Source organism: Ahaetulla prasina, chromosome 7 (assembly GCF_028640845.1).
Source record: "Ahaetulla prasina isolate Xishuangbanna chromosome 7, ASM2864084v1, whole genome shotgun sequence".
NCBI lineage: Eukaryota > Metazoa > Chordata > Lepidosauria > Squamata > Colubridae > Ahaetulla > Ahaetulla prasina.
The window spans coordinates 48694973-48713262 of record NC_080545.1 but is presented as its reverse complement, the minus strand read 5'-3'; the positions used below and the strand labels follow the sequence as shown (position 1 = coordinate 48713262).

The 18290-nt window shown below is 38.2% G+C and overlaps 1 protein-coding gene across 1 annotated transcript; it reads left to right on the top strand.

Moving 5' to 3' along the window:
• The first annotated feature begins 1935 nt into the window (after positions 1-1935).
• IFNG (interferon gamma) lies at positions 1936-9747 on the top strand. The gene is made up of 4 exons (XM_058191628.1): positions 1936-2049; positions 4020-4094; positions 4540-4725; positions 9487-9747. The coding sequence occupies exons 1-4, from the start codon at positions 1936-1938 to the stop codon at positions 9634-9636; spliced, it is 525 nt and encodes a 174-aa protein (XP_058047611.1). The 3' UTR covers positions 9637-9747.
• Positions 9748-18290: the final 8543 nt, after the last annotated feature.

The following is an 18290-nucleotide window of genomic DNA, read 5'->3' as shown; positions in this document are numbered from 1 at the left end:
ATAATATCCTCATATGTTTTGTATAGTATCTGATTCTTTAAGCATGCTTCTCTGCCTTTTATACAAAAGTCATAAGATTTCATACTGCCTTCACATCCAGCATCCCTTAGCAGTAAGAACAACATGGAGAATCAGTTTATATTGCCCACCTCTCAATTTTCAATTAATATATATGGGATTCAAAAGAATATGGATGTCCAGAAATGACTTTTTCCCAGAATATAGCAAGTTTCAGATATTATCTATGGGCTTTTTGGCTGCAGAGGTGTGTGTGTGTGTGTGTGAGAGAGAGAGAGAGAAACCCTTCTACTGGTACCTTAGTTGTTGAAATAATGCTGAAATGGTTCACCATCGTAGCTTTTAATTAAAAAGTATGCACAAAATAAAAAGCTAAGGTTAAGAAAAATACTAATTAAATAGGAGTCTATGGATTCCATTTATAGGGAAAATATGGTAGCTATTGTGATATTATAATGGCTCTCAAAAATAGAAACAGAGCAGTATGAAAGGTTTTCTTTTTTTAAAGAAATCTGCTTATTATCTCTATGTGTTTATACATTTTGAATATATATATATCACCGAGTGCTCAAATTGCCCAAACCCCCAAAATCCAATGAGTGCCCCGCCCCGCACATGCACCCTGCCCTCAAACGTGCCCTGCCCCCATGCATGCATGCATGGCCCCCATGCATGTGTCCACCCCACATGCATGTACACACGTCCCCGCATGTGCCCCTCCCCATGCACGGAGACCCGAAGACCAGCTGACTGATGGGGGCACACGCGCAGGCACAGCACAGCTGAACTGGGGTGACAAAGTGATGAAATTACTTAGATATGCTGTGGATATAATTTACTTGGATTTCAGTAAGGCATTTGATAAAGTAGACTACAACCTATTACTTGATAAGATAGAAAAATGTGGGTTAGCCAAAATCATCACCCAATGAAATTGTAACTGGCTGACCAACTACACTCAATATGGTTCATTAATCAATTATTTAGATGAGGGGTTAGATGGGGAACTCATTAAATTTTCAGATGACATCAAACTGACAGGATTAACCAACATTCCAAAAAACACAAGGACAAGGACACATTATTTCTCTTACCAATCACTGAAAAGCAATATTGCAAAAACTTACTATGGAATTACATTGGGTCAGTTTCCAGGTGGGTTGTTATAGGACTTAACAGAGAACCAAATGTCAACCCTGTCCTTATTTCTTGATTTTATCAAAAATATGTAAATATGGTATGAACCTATCTGTATCTATATTTATTACATTATTGATGGAATATATGCTTTATCCTTCTAGTATTTTTCTTGTAAAGATAAGGGTTTATATTTGCTTTAAGTAAATAACATATGCTACACATGTATCAAACTGACCCCTTAATGACATGATGTGGCTTTCTTTGTCTATCTGGTTGATTAAAATGCATTCTTTGAACATTATTCCTCATATCCCAATTTCCTGTCGTGCACCTTCCCCACACAAATGCTAAATCAGGTTACAGTCTAAGGGGTTTTCTTTCAAGAGGTGACCATGGGGCTTGGCAGGGAAATTTTCTTCTGTCTTTTGCTGATGTAGTCATGCTTTCGAAGGATCGTTATAGAGTTGATTGCTGGATAAGTAACATTCAACATATGAAGAGCCTTGTCATTTAAAGGAAACTCTCAAATGGTGAAATCCCACACCAGACCTACTAATAAAAACCAAAACACCTCTTCTCTAATACCATTTCCTGAACTGTGTTAAAACACGTAATTCTTCTTGGTTGAAAATTTTCAGTGATCGAGTATATATATCACCACCCAGAGAGGCGAAGATCAGACTTGCAAGTAGACAGTCAAGTTACTGGTAGATACACTACTCTGATTCTAGTTTCCAAATCTGTAGCAAAGTAGTTTTTCTACTTAGGTTAGATATAATGGCTTGGAGGATTTGTCTCTTTTTCATTCTAATGAGTATTTGTTCTGATGTCACTACGGGTTCAATTTTTGAACATATCAAAGGTTCTATTTCGAAGCTAGAAAATGATTTTGTAAGTATGCTTTCAAACTTTCTTTTAAATGTCTCTTTTCTCCTTTTGATTGAATATTACCATAGCTGCAGCTATAATTTGGTGCAACTACCCAGTTTGATGTAAAGTTGCTTGATATAGACTTTTAATAATTTAGAAAACATTGCATTTTAATTCTTGGGGTGAATTATTTAGAATTTGCTTTTACTTACAGATTCCGTTGATAAAAGGTTTTGCAATTATAACTACTAATTCACATACACATCACTGTTTATTTTAATACATCTGACAAAGTTATAAAACTGGTGTATGTATATTTTTTTCCTAGGAGTTCATAGTTAAAATTTGACTATTTCAGAGAAATGGGTAGAGTTGTCTACTTGTTCAATTACATAATCTGAAGTATTTCATTTTGAATGAGCAATCTCTAGTACTTTTTCATTAACTAACACTAGAACATATAAGTTGGCTAATGCCTTCTCATAGTTCTATGACAAGTTAAATATCCTCATGCAAATGTATTTTCTCCAAAGCTTTAATTCAAAAAGTGTCAAACAATTTTCTTATTTTGTAATTTATAATTATAGAAAATTCTTGAAAATAAAGATAGTTTAAGTGTTGAGTTTGACAGTTCATTCATATCATTCTCAACAGATTGATATCTGTACCCAAAACAGCTATAGAAAATTTGGCTGAGGATGCATCACCACAAGCTGAATTACATACAGTAATCACATACTAGTGATACCTCTCAAGGGATATTTTCATGAAATTACTTACTGACTCCACAGAGGAAAATGCAGCCTACTTATCTTAATTTTTAAATTATTTTAAATACCATATTTCAGTGCAGAAGAAGTTATTAAGCTCTATTCTTCATTTAATGTTACAATGCTACTGCCATTTTAAGGCATTCCCCTTGTTTGTGTTGTCAAAGTAGCTATAGCTGTAAACTTTGTTTAACCATATTGAATTAATTAGTGCTGCATTTTCTTCTCTGATTCTTGGAAAATAAGTTTTCTTGGAAACCCAGAACCAATGGAATGTAATTGCTGAATCTAATATTTAATACTTACTACTTTATGCTATTTTTAAATAATAACAATATAGTAATTTAGCAGTAGTAATCCTTACAGAATACAAACTACAAACAGCTGCATTTGGTGTGATGCATTATTTTGCTTATGCTAATATGCTATGCTTGGGAAGTAAAAATCATTCCATGAGTTCTTCCTACCTCTAATTTAAAAGGAAGGCAACAAAGTTGACAACTTAGTTCTAAAACATTTATTTCATTTTCTAAGATAAATTTATGAGCAGAAGTAAAACAGAGGAATCGGAGACCAAGTATTACAGTAGTTTTTAAAAATGTCCTATATGTAGTTTGAATTTGAACTAGAGTTTTTACTTTAAAGCAGGGGCCTTCAACCTTGGTCACTTTGAGACTTGTGGACTTCAACTCCCAGAGTCCCTCAGCAAGCAAAGCTGGCTGAGGAACTCTGGGAGTTGAAGTCCACAGGTCTTAAAGTGACCAAGGTTGGAGACCCCTGCTTTAAAGAATTATTGTGGATTGAGCCATTTGTATCTTGTATTTCAGAACACCAGTCAGTCTGACATTGCTGATAATGGATCTATTTTCATACATAAATTTAAGAGCAGACTATGGAATACAAACTACAAACAGCTGCATTTGGTGTGATGCATTATTTTGCTTATGCTAATATGCTATGCTTGGGAAGTAAAAATCATTCCATGAGTTCTTCCTACCTCTAATTTAAAAGGAAGGCAACAAAGTTGACAACTTAGTTCTAAAACATTTCTTTCATTTTCTAAGATGAATTTATGAGCAGAAGTAAAACAGAGGAATCGGAGACCAAGTATAACTGTAGTTTTAAAAAATGTCCTATATGTAGTTTGAATTTGAACTAGAGCTTGTACTTTAAAGAATTATGTTATATTGTGGATTGAGCCATTTGTATCTTGTATTTCAGAACACCAGTCAGTCTGACATCGCTGATAATGGATCTATTTTCATACATAGATTTAAGAGCGGACTATGGAAAGAGGTAATTTCTTCCATTTGTTCAGTGGAGGAGGACACATATTTTATTTCTAATCCTGAGATGAAATATCAATTACTCCAAAACACTTGGCAATAGAAGATTTTCGCCACACACAAGAACATGGAATATATTGTCAGCTTTGTTAAATTATGCAAAGCTAACATTTTTTATATAAAATGTATATGTCAAAGATGGAACTTTATCAACCACACTGACACAATTTTGGAGAAACATCAGGACAAACTCTAAGAAGTCACTTTGATTTCAGAAACAACTAGCCATTATTTTGACATTGAGTTTTGCTAAAGATATCAGTTATAAGTGTGAGGATACTTCTGGTAAAATGAAAAACAAAACAGAACCTGGACACCTTTTATTTGAATTGTTCAAATTTCTGTAACTGGAGAAATGTGACCAATGTATTTCTTTTTTGCTGATTTTCTGGCAGGCCAATGAAAAAAAGATTTTATTTGCACAGATGATTTCCATGTACAGCAACATGTTGAAAAATAAAACCAAAACTCAAATTCCAGAGCATCTCAGAGAGATAATAGAAGCCGTTGAACAATATAAAACAGAATTCAGTGAAAGTTTGAAGAAAGCAAATGATATTATCGAGGTGGCAAATCTTCCGGTAAGTATCAACAATTTATTTTGCTTTATAATATAGGATAAAATTAAAGGAAAACTAAGAAATCAACATTATGTAGACCAACATTACTTCTATTGTAAAATTATGATATTAGAATCCTTCAAGTCTGAAATGTGTCTCCCCGCTCCCGCCTTTGTTTGAACTAAGGGGCTGATCTGAGACTGAAGTGATCTGACAATTATTAAATAGCAAAGACAACTTCAGGCCTCTGTGTTGTAACTGTAAAAAACAAAGATTTCCTCATGTATATCCATTTTCCACACACAGGCAATGCTAGTTAAAGGTGATGGGAGGCAAGACAAATGAATCTAGATCATTTCTTATTGGAGAATACTGATACTGTAGAGGAGTACTGAAATAACCTTGAAGAAGAAATGTGAGAGCAATTGCACAAGCACCTGCTCAGGCCTGAGCAAGAGGAAGGGATGAGAAAGAAGAGAGAGAATAGGGACTGTCCTTGAGGAACAGTAGGAAGAGCCTTTGCCAAGCAACAGTTTGATAAAAGAAACCTGACCAGATCAGGAACACAATGTGAGTAAATGTCTCAGATAAGCCCCTTAGTTCATACAAAGGAAGGAGGTGGGGAGGCACATTTCAGAATTGCAGGATTCTAATATTATAACTTTACAAAACAAGTAGTGTTGATCAACATAAGGTTGATTTCTTAATCTGGCCCACTATTTCTCCATAAAATGGCAGTGGAAAAAGCCGCCAGGGGTCATTCGAAAGACAGCCAATGCAAAAAAGAAAAAAAACATGATGGAAAAGTATAAGAAAATTAGACTGACTCAGACTGGCTCCCCCATGATTTGCTGAGGTATAAAACAGAAAGGAATAGGTATGGAAAGAAAAGCACAGAACTCTGCAAAATTCTGCATTATAAGAATTATCCTGCTTGGATTCTCTTTGGTGTAAAAGGGGCAAAGAAAACTCAGTCAAGCTTTCAAAATTGATCGAAATCCTTCAAGGCCACGCCAGGAAGCAGACATCATAAGACTACCAGAACTGCTTTAATATAGCAGGGTATAATAATGAAGTCTTGAAAACCTGTCAAAGTTTCTCCCTGCTCCCAAATGATACCCATCTAAGGTTATTTGGAGTCTCTAATTCATCACCACTTCTCTTTTTAGGACTGACAAACATAATCTCTCTTGCAATTCTTCTTCAATGTTGTCTCTATATTCCCTTACAGAGACAAAATGGGAGCTCTTCCAGTTTATACATTGTAGGTCATACAGGATGAGATTGTTGTGGATTGCAGTTCAGCAGTATATAGGTCAGACTCCCAACTTTGGCAGCTTTCAGATGTGTAGACTTCAACTTCCAGAATTCTCTAGCTAGAAATGCCACGGTTGAGAAACACTGATCTAAACAATGCATTCCCCACTCCTATTATAGTAGGAAGGAATAAAAATAATGTAGTAGTTCCTGGTTCCTTACAAAAAACCACAATTACTGGGTTATTTTGAGGGCCTTTAGGAGACATTGAGTGCATTATCTATGATATATGGAAAAGATCATTCATGTGGGCAAGATCTATTTCCCCCCCCCCCCCAATTTCCTGTTTTTAAGGAGGCATTTGGGAATATGGCACTGTTTTTGAAGTGTGTAAAAGTTATACATCACAGTTTTAATATTTTAGTCACCTCAGATTGCTGGGTGCGAATCCCTCTTTGTGAGATGGGGTCATAGGTGTCAGATGGGATTACTGATCGCGTACCTGGCTCCTTGCTGCGTGACAGTCGCCCTGCCCGAGCTCCTGGAGGTGCTGGCTGGGGTGGCAGTTGAGACCCCCAGACTTTTAGTCATGGGGGACTTTAACTTGCCATCTTCCGGCTCGTCATCGACGGCAGCTCGGGAGTTCATGGCTTCCATGACGGCCTTGGACCTGACCCAAGTAGTTGATGGCCCTACTCACATTGGGGGTGGCACTCTGGACTTGATTTTTGTCTCTGGTCAGTGGTTGAGAGATCTGGACTTGAAGGAAATAGTCATTGAACCTTTGTCATGGTCAGATCACTCTCTTCTTCGCCTGGACTTTCTGACCGCTATTCCCCACCGCAGGGAGACGGAGCCGATACGTTGGTTCCGTCCCAGGTGCCTGATGGACCCGGACGGGTTCCGGACGGAGCTTGGGCCATTTCCTGAGGGTCTGGCTCGCGGCTCGGCTGAGGAACTTGTTGCGGCCTGGGAACGGGCCGCGGCGGGGGCCTTAGACCGAGTCGTGCCTTTGCGGCCTCTGACCCGGCGCAGGTCCCAACCGGCTCCTTGGTTCTCCGAGGAGCTGCGAGGGATGAAGCGCCAGAGAAGACGCCTAGAGAGTTCTTGGAGGTCTAGCCGTTCGGAAGCTGATCGGACACTAGTGAAGTCCTACACTAGGACTTACCTAGTGGCATTGAGGGAAGCGAGGCGTAGCTACGCCTCCTCCCTCATTGCATCGGCAGATAACCGCCCAGCCGCCCTGTTTCGGGTGACTCGCTCCTTCTTACATCAGGGGGAGCGGGATGACCCGTTGCAGGGACGTGCTGAGGAGTTTAATGGTTATCTATACGATAAAATCGTTCAGCTTCGGGATGGTCTGGACCAGAATTGTAGTGACGCGCGTGAGACGGCGGAGGGCGGTCTTGGTGACATTTTATGGGATGAGTTTGACCCTGTGGCTCCCGAGGACATGGACAGGTTGTTGGGCAGGTTGAATGCCACCACGTGTTTACTGGACCCGTGCCCCTCCTGGTTGGTGCTGGCCACTCAGGAGGTGACACGAGGCTGGCTCCAGGCAATTACAAGCGCTTCTTTGGTGGAGGGAGTCTTCCCGACCGCCTTGAAAGAGGCGGTGGTGAGACCCCTCCTCAAGAAGCCTTCCCTGGATCCGGCTGTTTTAGGTAATTATCGTCCGGTCTCCAACCTTCGCTTCGCGGCGAAGGTTGTAGAGAGTATGGTGGCATATCAGTTTCCCTTACACCTGGATGAAACTATCTATCTAGACCCGTTCCAGTCCGGCTTCCGGCCCGGTTACAGCCACTGAGACGGCTTTGGTCGCGTTGGTGGATGATCTCTGGAGGGCCAGGGATAGGGGATGTTCCTCTGCCCTGGTCCTGTTAGACCTCTCAGCGGCTTTTGATACCATCGACCATGGTATCTTGCTGCGCCGGTTGGGGGGATTGGGAGTGGGAGGCACCGTTTATTGGTGGTTCTCCTCCTATCTCTCCGATCAGTCGCAGACGGTGTTGACGGGGGGGGCAGAGGTCGGCTCCGAGGCGCCTCTCTTGTGGGGTGCCGCAGGGGTCGATCCTCTCGCCCCTTTTGTTCAACATCTATATGAAGCCGCTGGGTGAGATCATCAGTGGCTTCGGTGTGAGGTACCAGCTGTACGCTGATGACACCCAGCTGTACTTTTCCACACCGGGCCAAACCAAAGAAACTATCGAAGTGTTGTCCCGGTGCTTGGAGGCCGTACGGGTCTGGATGGGGAGAAACAGGCTCAAGCTCAATCCCTCCAAGACAGAGTGGCTGTGGATGCCGGCATCCCGGTACAGTCAGCTGAGTCCTCGGCTGACTGTTGGGGGCGAGTCATTGGCCCCGATGGAAGGGGTGCGCAACTTGGGCGTCCTCCTGGATGAACGGCTGTCTTTTGAAGATCATTTGACGGCCGTCTCCAGGAGAGCTTTTTACCAGGTTCGCCTGGTGCGCCAGTTGCGCCCCTTTCTAGACCGGGATGCCCTATGCACGGTCACTCACGCCCTCGTGACGTCTCGCCTGGATTACTGCAATGCTCTCACATGGGGCTCCCTTGAAGGGCATCCGGAGGCTGCAGTTAGTTCGGAATGCGGCTGCGCGGGTTATAGAGGGAGCCCCTCGTGGCTCCCGTATGACACCTATCCTGCGCAGACTGCACTGGCTCCCTGTGGCCTTCCGGCTGCACTTCAAGGTGTTGGTAACCACCTTTAAAGCGCCCCATGGCATAGGGCCGGGTTATCTACGGGACCGCCTACTGCTACCGAATACCTCTCACCGACCCGTGTGCTCTCACAGAGAGGGACTCCTCAGGGTGCCGTCAGCTAGGCAGTGTCGCCTGGCGACGCCCAGGGAAGGGCCTTCTGTGGGGCTCCCATCCTCTGGAACGAACTCCCCAGGACTCCGTCAACTTCCGGACCTCCGAACCTTCCGTCGCGAGCTCAAGACGCATTTATTCATCTGTGCAGGACTGGCTTAGATTTTAAATTCATAGATTTTAAATTTATAGGGGTTTTAAATTTGGTTTTAAGATTTATATTTATATTTTTAATATTTGGCATTAGAATAAGTTTTTAAATAGTTATTTTAATTGTATACAAATGTTTTATGTGCCTGTGAACCGCCCTGAGTCCTTCGGGAGATAGGGCGGTATATAAATTTGAATAATAAATAAAAAATAATAAATAAATAAACCTGAACTTGGTAGAAAACCATGCTATTAATTTTTAGTGATCACATTCACAACAGGCTGAAGAGGAATCTTCAAGAATTATAGGGCCTGATATTGCAAATTTCCAATTCTACATTGTTGGATTAGGGCATTGGAGTTTGAAAGGTCTTCATAGCAGAAAAAGGTTTATTCCTTTCATTGTTTCTAGCACACATACTATTATTACTTACCACAATTTTTATTTAATAAGTATACTATACATAGCATATACAGTGCATTGTTCTATTCGCATAATCTTCAACTATTGTTAATGTATTACTATTTTTAATTTGAAATAGATGAATGATGTGAAAATCCAACGCAAGGCAGTAGCTGAACTGTTTCGTGTCTTGTCTGAAGTGAACATTGAAGAAAAAAAAAGAGAAAGGAGAAGTAGAGGACAAAATCCAAGAAAGCAGAAGAGACATATACCAAATTTCCGAGGATGATAGTCTATCTTATTTTAAGACAACCTTTTAATATATAACATTTATTTATTGGTATTTATCAGTTTAAAATATTAAATTATTTAAAATTTATAATATTATCTAAGATTAATCTTATTACAGTCATATTTATCTTTTTTTTTCACAAAAAATTTTTTTTCCACAAAATTCACAAAATCTTTAGATACCTGGTGTTTTTTTTATGGAATACATATATATTTAATTATTAAACTCAAAATTCTACAGTTTCCCAATGTTCTGATGATTTATTTATTACATTTATTGATCATGAGGTGATAGTCTGCTCTTAATATACAGTTGGAATTTATTTATTTATTGAATACCCTTATGTCCATATACTATGTATGTGCCCTGGTTGAGGGGTATGGACACCAGTCTGTTGCCTTGTGATGTAGTCTCTTGATTAAAGATCTCAGATTGCATGAATGCATGAGTGTCATTTAGTTTTGTTTATAACATAGAGGGCAAAATGTGCTGAAACTGTTCACTGTGTAGCATATCTTGAATGATACGACCAAACCCTATATTTCATAATAATATAAGAATAATATATAATAGAATAACAGAATTGGAAGGGACCTTGGAGGTCTTCTAGTTCAACCCTCTGCTCAAGCAGGAAACCCCATGCCATTTCAGACCAATGGTTGTCCAATCTCTTCTTAAAAACTTCCAGTGTTGGAGCACCCACAACTTCTGGAGCCAAGTTGTTTCATTGATTAATTGTTCTAATTATCAGGAATTTTTCCTCAGTTCTAGCTTGCTTCTCTCCTTGATTAGTTTCAATCCATTGCTTCTTGTCCTGCCTTCAGGTGCTTTGAATAGAATAGAATTTTTTATTGGCCAAGTGTGATTGGACACACAAGGAATTTGTCTTGGTGCATACGCTCTCAGTGTACATAAAAGAAAAGATACGTTCATCAAGGTACAACATTTTCAACACAATTGATGGTCAATATATCAATATAAATCATAAGGATTGCCAGCAACAAGTTATAGTCATACAGTCATAAATGGAAAGAGATTGGTGATGGGAACTATGAGAAGATTAATAGTAGTGCAGATTCAGTAAATAGTTTGACAGTGTTTTTTTTTGTTTTTTTTTATAAAAAGTTTTATTTTTACAATCATATCAAATAATTCATCCAATGTACAGTTATATACAATTAGTCGGGCTTGCCCAGTCACCACCACCCTTTTTAACACTCTTCCCTCTTCTACCTTCTTTTACTTTCCAAACCTTCCTCTCCTTCTCTTATCTACATCCGCTCCTCCCTCCACCCTACACCTTCCTTCTCCCTCTATTATCCCTCTTCCTTCCTCTTCTCCTCTTTCCTACCTCCTACTCTCTCTTTTCTCCCTCCTTACCGTTCTAAAATGGTAACTATGCAGACCCGACCCTACATTAATTATATTTCTTCAATAATCCCTGTACATTAACAATCACTCCATCTCTACCAAACCCCCAATTCCCTCCCCTTACCCCCACCCCCACCCCGACTTCCCAGGACAAAATGCAGGGTATCAAAACTAACAATCATAATCCAAAATAATTCCTAAATTATAATCTCTAGTCACACCACACTTAGTCATACTCTCAATTCCCCTCTCCTTCAAAAGTATATCTAATACAAAATATTTCCGAAATTTACTCATATACTATTCGATATTTTTTTTATCTGATACTTATTTTAAATATAATCAATCCACATTTTCCATTCTAAAATATATTTTTCTAGTGTATAGTCTTTCAAATAAGCGGAGATTTTTGTCATCTCTGCCAGATTTGATACTTTGAGTGTCCATTCTTCGATTGTAGGTAATTCTTCTTTCTTCCAATACTGAGCAATCAAAAGTCTTGCGACTGTTATTAAGTTCAAAATCAATTTAGTCTCTATAGCTGTATAGTCCATAATTATTCCTAGTAGAAAGAACTGCGGAGTAAACTTAATCTTCTTTTTCAAAATATTCTGCATGATCCACCATACTTTAATCCAAAATGCTTTAACTTTTTTACAAGTCCACCATATATGGTAATAAGTAGCATCTTCACAATCGCATCTCCAACATTTAGCAAGATCTAATATGTGTTTCTTGTAAACAGGTAATGTCATTTTTAAATTGTTTCAAATAATGAAATACTTTCCTTCTCTTCTGTGAATTCAGGCCATTAACATTCCAAGATAATAGTTTAATTGCCATTATCGTCAAGGAAACTTTTGGAACACCAACCGCAGATCACATTTTACTTTAGGCCTTGCTCCTCCCACTGTTTCCGTTGTAGTAGTTGCCAGTTGTTGTTGTGCCTTCATCTCTTGTTCCTTGCGTTTAGCAGCAGCTCTTGTCAGCCTTTGTTCTTTTGAATCTAAACCCGTCGTAGGTATTTCCATCACTTGTAATAAATCTTCTTCCATCACAATCTGTTCTTGTACCTGCTTCACTTCTCTTTCCTTCACTTCAGCCTCCCTTCTTCTAGCTTCCAATGGGGGAAGACTTCAACTTTAATACCTCAACATAAAATTCTCTTGCTTTTCCAACTGTATTGAAACGATGTACTTTCCCTGCATAATATACTATTATACCAGTTGGAATATCCCATCTATATTCAAACTGGTGTTTTTTAAGTTCATTCACCAGGAGGGCAAATTCCTTCCTAGCCCTTAACATTTTTGGTGGAATTTCCTTTAATATCAAAATATCTTGACCAGCAATCTGAATCTTCTCCCCCTTATATGAAGCTTGCAAAATCTGATTTCTCACTGTTCTGTTTGTAAAATAAATAACAACATCCCTTGGCAACTTTTTTTGCCTTGCTATCCAAGAATTCACACGATATATTTTATCAATTTGATAAGCCACATCTGCTGGACGATCTGCTAATATCTCAGCAAATACTTCAGAAAAAATTTCCCTTAAATTCTCTTCCTTATTTTCTTTCAAACCTCGAATTCTAAGAGCAAATTCCATATTTCTATATTGTATCAAAACTATCTCTGTTTTTTCCATTTTACTTTGGAATTCATCCATTTTATTTTATTTTCTAATTTTAAATTATGTTGCTTAATTTCTTCAACCTCCTCTTCCAATAAAATCACATTCGTTGCCAAACTTCGTACTGCCATTACAAACTTCCGGTTTGGCACCGTAGGTGATGGCGGTGATCTTTACGATCACCAACCTCTGGATTATGTGGAATCGCTAGGACAGCTTAAATCTGCTGTCCAGCGGTTCGGAAAACCCCCTCTTCGGGAGAAGGAGAAGGTGGTGAGCTGAGGGCAGAGGTTGAATTTCCCTAAAGCCCCTGAGAAAAAAGGGGTTTGAAGGGTTAAGTTCCCTCCAGTAACCCGAAGTGCTCCAGATCCGAGGATTCTTCTGCTTTGGCGGAACCAATCACCACGACCAAACGCCGAGATTTATTTTGGACAATAAAGGTTTATACCGGACAGAACGAAAGTGGGAGAACTTTATGCAAGTAGCCAAGCCGATTCCCCGTTACTTTGTAACAAGCTTGAAAACAGTAAAAAAATGGAGGCGAATTGTTAACAAGTTAACGAGTGGAAAGCGAAAGCGATACTTTCAGCGTTTGCCGTCTGCAGTTGGTAATTTGCATGTTACTTGCTGCTTTTACTCTTTAACTCTTTGCTGCCTGCTGATAGAATCTAGGGGAGATTTTTAAATACTGCTTTAAAAGACTGTGTTTCTTAGAGGTTAAGAAGATTTAAAGTGAATATTAAGTTGGAAATAAATAAATAAATAATTTTATAGAAGATGGCAGCCAAACAATTAAAGTCTACTGTAACAAAGAGCTCTGGAACTTTATCAGCTGGTGCCTCTCCAGCTCATACAGCAGAGACTAGAACATTGAATTTAGAGGCGTTACAAGAGAACTTAAAAGGCTTTATAGAAGAAAAATTTAAAGTAATAACTGATGAGATGTCTGAAATGAAAGAGCAGATATCAGAAATTCAAGTGGGAAATGAAGAAATAGTTTGACAGTGTTGATGGAATTATTTGTTTAGCAGAGTGATGGCCTGCGGGAAAAAACTGTTCTTGTGTCTAGTTGTTCTGGTGTGCAGTGCTCTATAGCGTTTTGAGGGTAGGAGTTGAAACAGTTTATGTCCAGGATGCGAGGGGTCTGTAAATATTTTTAAGGTGGGTTGCTAAAGTAACATGAGAACCAAGCAGACAGGCCTTCGACAGTAGGCCCTAGAGACATCTTTGGTCAAGCAAAAGAAAGGCCTTGTCAGCTGTAATAGAGAAGTAGCTGGAATGTAACTTGCTGAGACAATGTATCTGCAGCTTGCACGTAGCAATAAGGTATATAAAGCCTTGCTGGAAATCCCCTAACCCGTTCAGTCCAACAGCTTTGTTCTGTACTTTGTTCACGGCCCTCTTCTTGATTCGTGCAGTATACAGGTCCTCAATGGAAGGCAGGTTGGTAGCAATTATTTTTTCTGCAGTTCTAATTATCCTCTGAAGTCTGTGTTTTTCTTGTTGGGTTGCAGAACCGAACCAGACAGTTATAGAGGTGCAAATGACAGACTCAATAATTCCTCTGTAGAACTGAATCAGCAGCTCCTTGGGCAGTTTGAGCTTACTGAGTTGGCACAGAAAGAACATTCTTTGCTGTCCTTTTTTAATGATGTTTTTGATGTTAGCTGTCCATTTTAGATCTTGCGATATGATAGAACCTAGAAATTTGAAGGTTTCTACTGGAGAATAATTTGACCCCCTCTTCTTTGTGGCAACCACTGCGATATTAGAACACAGTTATCATATCACTCCTAGTCCTTCTTTTCATTAATCTAGACATACCCAATTCCAGCAAATGTTCTTTATATGTTTTATCCATTAGTTTCCTAATCATCTTTGCTACTCTTCTCTGTACTCTTTCTAGAGTCTCAACATCTTTTTTTAAAAATAATTTTTATTTCCATTTTCCAACATCATATTTATGTACAAACTATTATCCATAATTAATATATTAATTTTTATTTATTACTAATTCAGGCCTGCCTGATTGCCACTTCCTTTCTTCACAACCTCCCTCTCTACCCTCTACTACTTTCCCATCCTTCATCTCCTTCACTTTACTACTTCCTCTCCTCCTTCTCCACTCCTCCCTTCTTCCACCCTATCTAACCTTCTTACTCTGGAACGAGCTTCCCCCGGGTTTACGCCAAATACCTGACCTTCGGACATTTCGTCACGAACTCAAGACCCATCTTTTTATCCGCGCGGGGCTGGCTTAAATTGGGATTTTAATGTTAAATTTATTAATTTTAAACGGGGTCTTAGCATGGTAAATTTTAATCACTGGGCTAATTTAAATAAGTTTTTTAAATCGTATTTTAAACTTGTATATTGTATTGTCGGTTTTATTATGCCTGTACACCGCCCTGAGTCCTTCGGGAGAAGGGCGGTATAAAAATCAAATAAAATAAATAATAAATAAAAATTCCCCTCCTCCTTCTCTACTCTTTCCTACCTACTTTCTTCCCTCCTTCTACTCCTCTCTCCTTTTCTTTCTGAAATGGCAGTCAAGCATCCCCAATATCATTTTAAATTTTAATTTCATATCTTCAAAAATTACTGTACATTAATAATCAATCCATGTATCATTTTCCCCCTTTCCCCCCCTCCTCCCCCTTCCCCCCCAGACTTGCCAGAGCAAATACTGGGTATTATGACCAACAATCACAAGCTAAAGTATACAAAATATACATAACCTCCCACCTTTAAAAATTTGAAACTTTAGATCCCCTCACAATAAAAATAAAGAGATAGGAAAGAATAATAAAAAGAAAAGAAGCAATACCAACTTCACATATTACTTCTTCTTACAGTCCATTTTTAAAATTAATCCATCTTCTCAAATTCAATTTTTTTCCCACTTGTATATTCCTTCAAATTTCATAAATCCATTTCTCAAATTACAGTCCATCTTCTCGAACTCAAATTTTCATCACTTATATATTTCTTCAATTGCCATAACATTTAATGTCCGTTCTTCTTACAGTCCATTTTAAAAATTAGTCCATCTTCTAAAATTCAATTTTTTTTCACCCACTTGTATATTCCTTCAAATTTCATAAGTCCATTTCTTAAATTACAATCCAGCTTCTCAAATTCAAATTTTTATCACTTATATATTTCTTCAATTGTCATAACATTTAATATCCAATCTTCCAATACTACTCCCAATCAAATATCATTTCGAATAAAATCTCTCAAATATAATATTTCCAGCTTAACTTCATTTTACTATCTATAAATGTGTCAATTAAAACAAATAATCATTTAAACTACATCCACAATATAACAGTAAACAATTAAAATCATTACATCCACATTATCTAAATTCATAAATTTCACTTTCCATCCTTCACAATTAAATATCATCCCATAGATTTATACCATACAAATAGCAAATAACAAAAATCCTATAATTTATATCCTAAACAAAATCAATTCCAAAAATTAACCATAATCATCATATTCACATCTTAAACATTCCTCCCCTCTCCCATTCTATTTTCCATCATTTCCAAACCAATTAACTTAGCATCTAACAACAAAGGATTCCCACTTTTTAAAACATTAATATAAAAATGTCTCGCTTTCATAACTGAATTAAGAAAATACTTTCTGCCTCTAAAATTCACTGACAAACCCATTGGAACTTCCATCTAAAATATATCTGATGTTTCTTAAACTCATCCACTAAAAAAGCAAATTCTCTTCTCTTTCTTAACATTTTAGGAGGAATTTTCTTCATCATTTTTATATCTTGTCCCAATATTTGAAATTTATTTTTATAAAAGGCTTGCAAAATTTCATACCTAACCTTTTTAGTTGTAAAATAAATAACCACATCCCTCGGTACTCTATTTTGTCTTGCCCACCAAGAATTAACACGATAAATTCTTTCAATATTAATCTCAAAATCTTCTGGCTCCACACCCTTTATGTGAGCAAAGGCTTGCGTAAAAATCTCTTTTAAATTTTCCTTCCTATTTTGCTTCAAACCCCTCACCCTTATAGCATATTCCATTAATCTATATTGTAATATTACTCTTTCTTCATCTGCCCTATCTACCTTTGCCTGTATATCTTCCATCTTATTATCTAAGTTCCAATTGTTTTGATTCTTTAGAATTTCCTCTATTTTCCTTTGCAACTCTAAATTAGCTTTATTAATTTCTGCAAGATCATCTTCCATCTGAATACAAGAGCTTAATATTTGCGCAATTGCATCCTTTACCATTTTCATTTCTCTCTTCTGCTCTTCCACCACTTCCTTAAAATCCAACATCTCTTTCTCTATTTCATCAAATTTTTGATCTATTTCTAAAAAATGACTCTCCAAAAACTCCTGTAAAGAATTTCTTAATTCCTTTTTGATTTCTTCTTTTAATTTTTGAATCTGAACTGAAGAAATTTCAAAGTTTTTAATGACTTTTGGTACTATTTGCTTAAAAGCCATTTTTAAAAAAATATAACCTAATAACGGATCAAAAAAAAAATTAAAAAAGAAAAATTCAAAAAACTTTTCTTCTAAATCACTATAATCCCAAAGAAGAAGAAAAAATATAAATCATAAAATTCTCATTTCTTCCATTTAATCAGTATCTTCCTATATATCTTCTAATTCGACACTAGCTGTTAGTAAGCATTTCTTTAACTTTCGTTTCCAGTACACACATTCCACAAAACCGCCATTTGCTTTCTTCTCTCCTATTTTTGCAGCAAATATATCCTCAGGGGCTTGCAGTCTTCTTACAAACAAGTGCTAGAACTCCAGTTTCTGCTCCGTCCACGTTACAATCCATCATAAATCAATTCCTGCCGTGGAAATTGGACGCTACATTTTGTCTGCCATGAAAGGCAGATACCCTCCCCCAGCCAGGAGCTTATCAGGCTATGGAAGGAGAGCTCCCCACAAGCCTCAGAAGCTTTTTCTGTGGCTATATTTGGGTGTCTCAACTTCAGCCTGAATGCTCATCTCTCCCTCTTTGCCCGAGGGAAGAGATTTCTAAGCTGTTGGACCAGATTTATGATGTCCTGACAGCTCTACAGACTAGGGAGTTAGCAGCCTAATCAAAGCTGCTTCTCAACGAGCGGAGCCATACCAGAAGTCTCTAGTCTCAACATCTTTTTTACATCATGGGGACAAAAACTGGGGGCCGTATTCCATGTATAGTCTTACCAAAGCATTATAAAGTGACATTAACACTTCACATAATCTTGATTCTATCCCTCCGTTAATGCAACCTAGAACTATGTTGTCTTTTTTGGCAGATGCAATATACTGCTGGCTCATATTTAAGTGATTGTCCACAAGGACTCCAAGATCCCTCTCACAATTACTACTATTGAGCCAGTACCTACACTATAACTGTACATTTGGTTTTTCTTCCCTAAATTTACTCTTTCTAGAGTCTCAACATCTTTTTTACATCAGGGTGACCAAAACTAGATGCAGTATTCCAAGTGTACCATAATCATCTACTTGATAATTGGCTTAGGACCCGGGTCCATGGCTTAGGACCCGGGTACTTACGGGACCGCCTGCTGTTACCTTATGCCTCCCACCGACCCGTACGCTCACACAGAGAGGGTCTTCTCAGGGTGCCGTC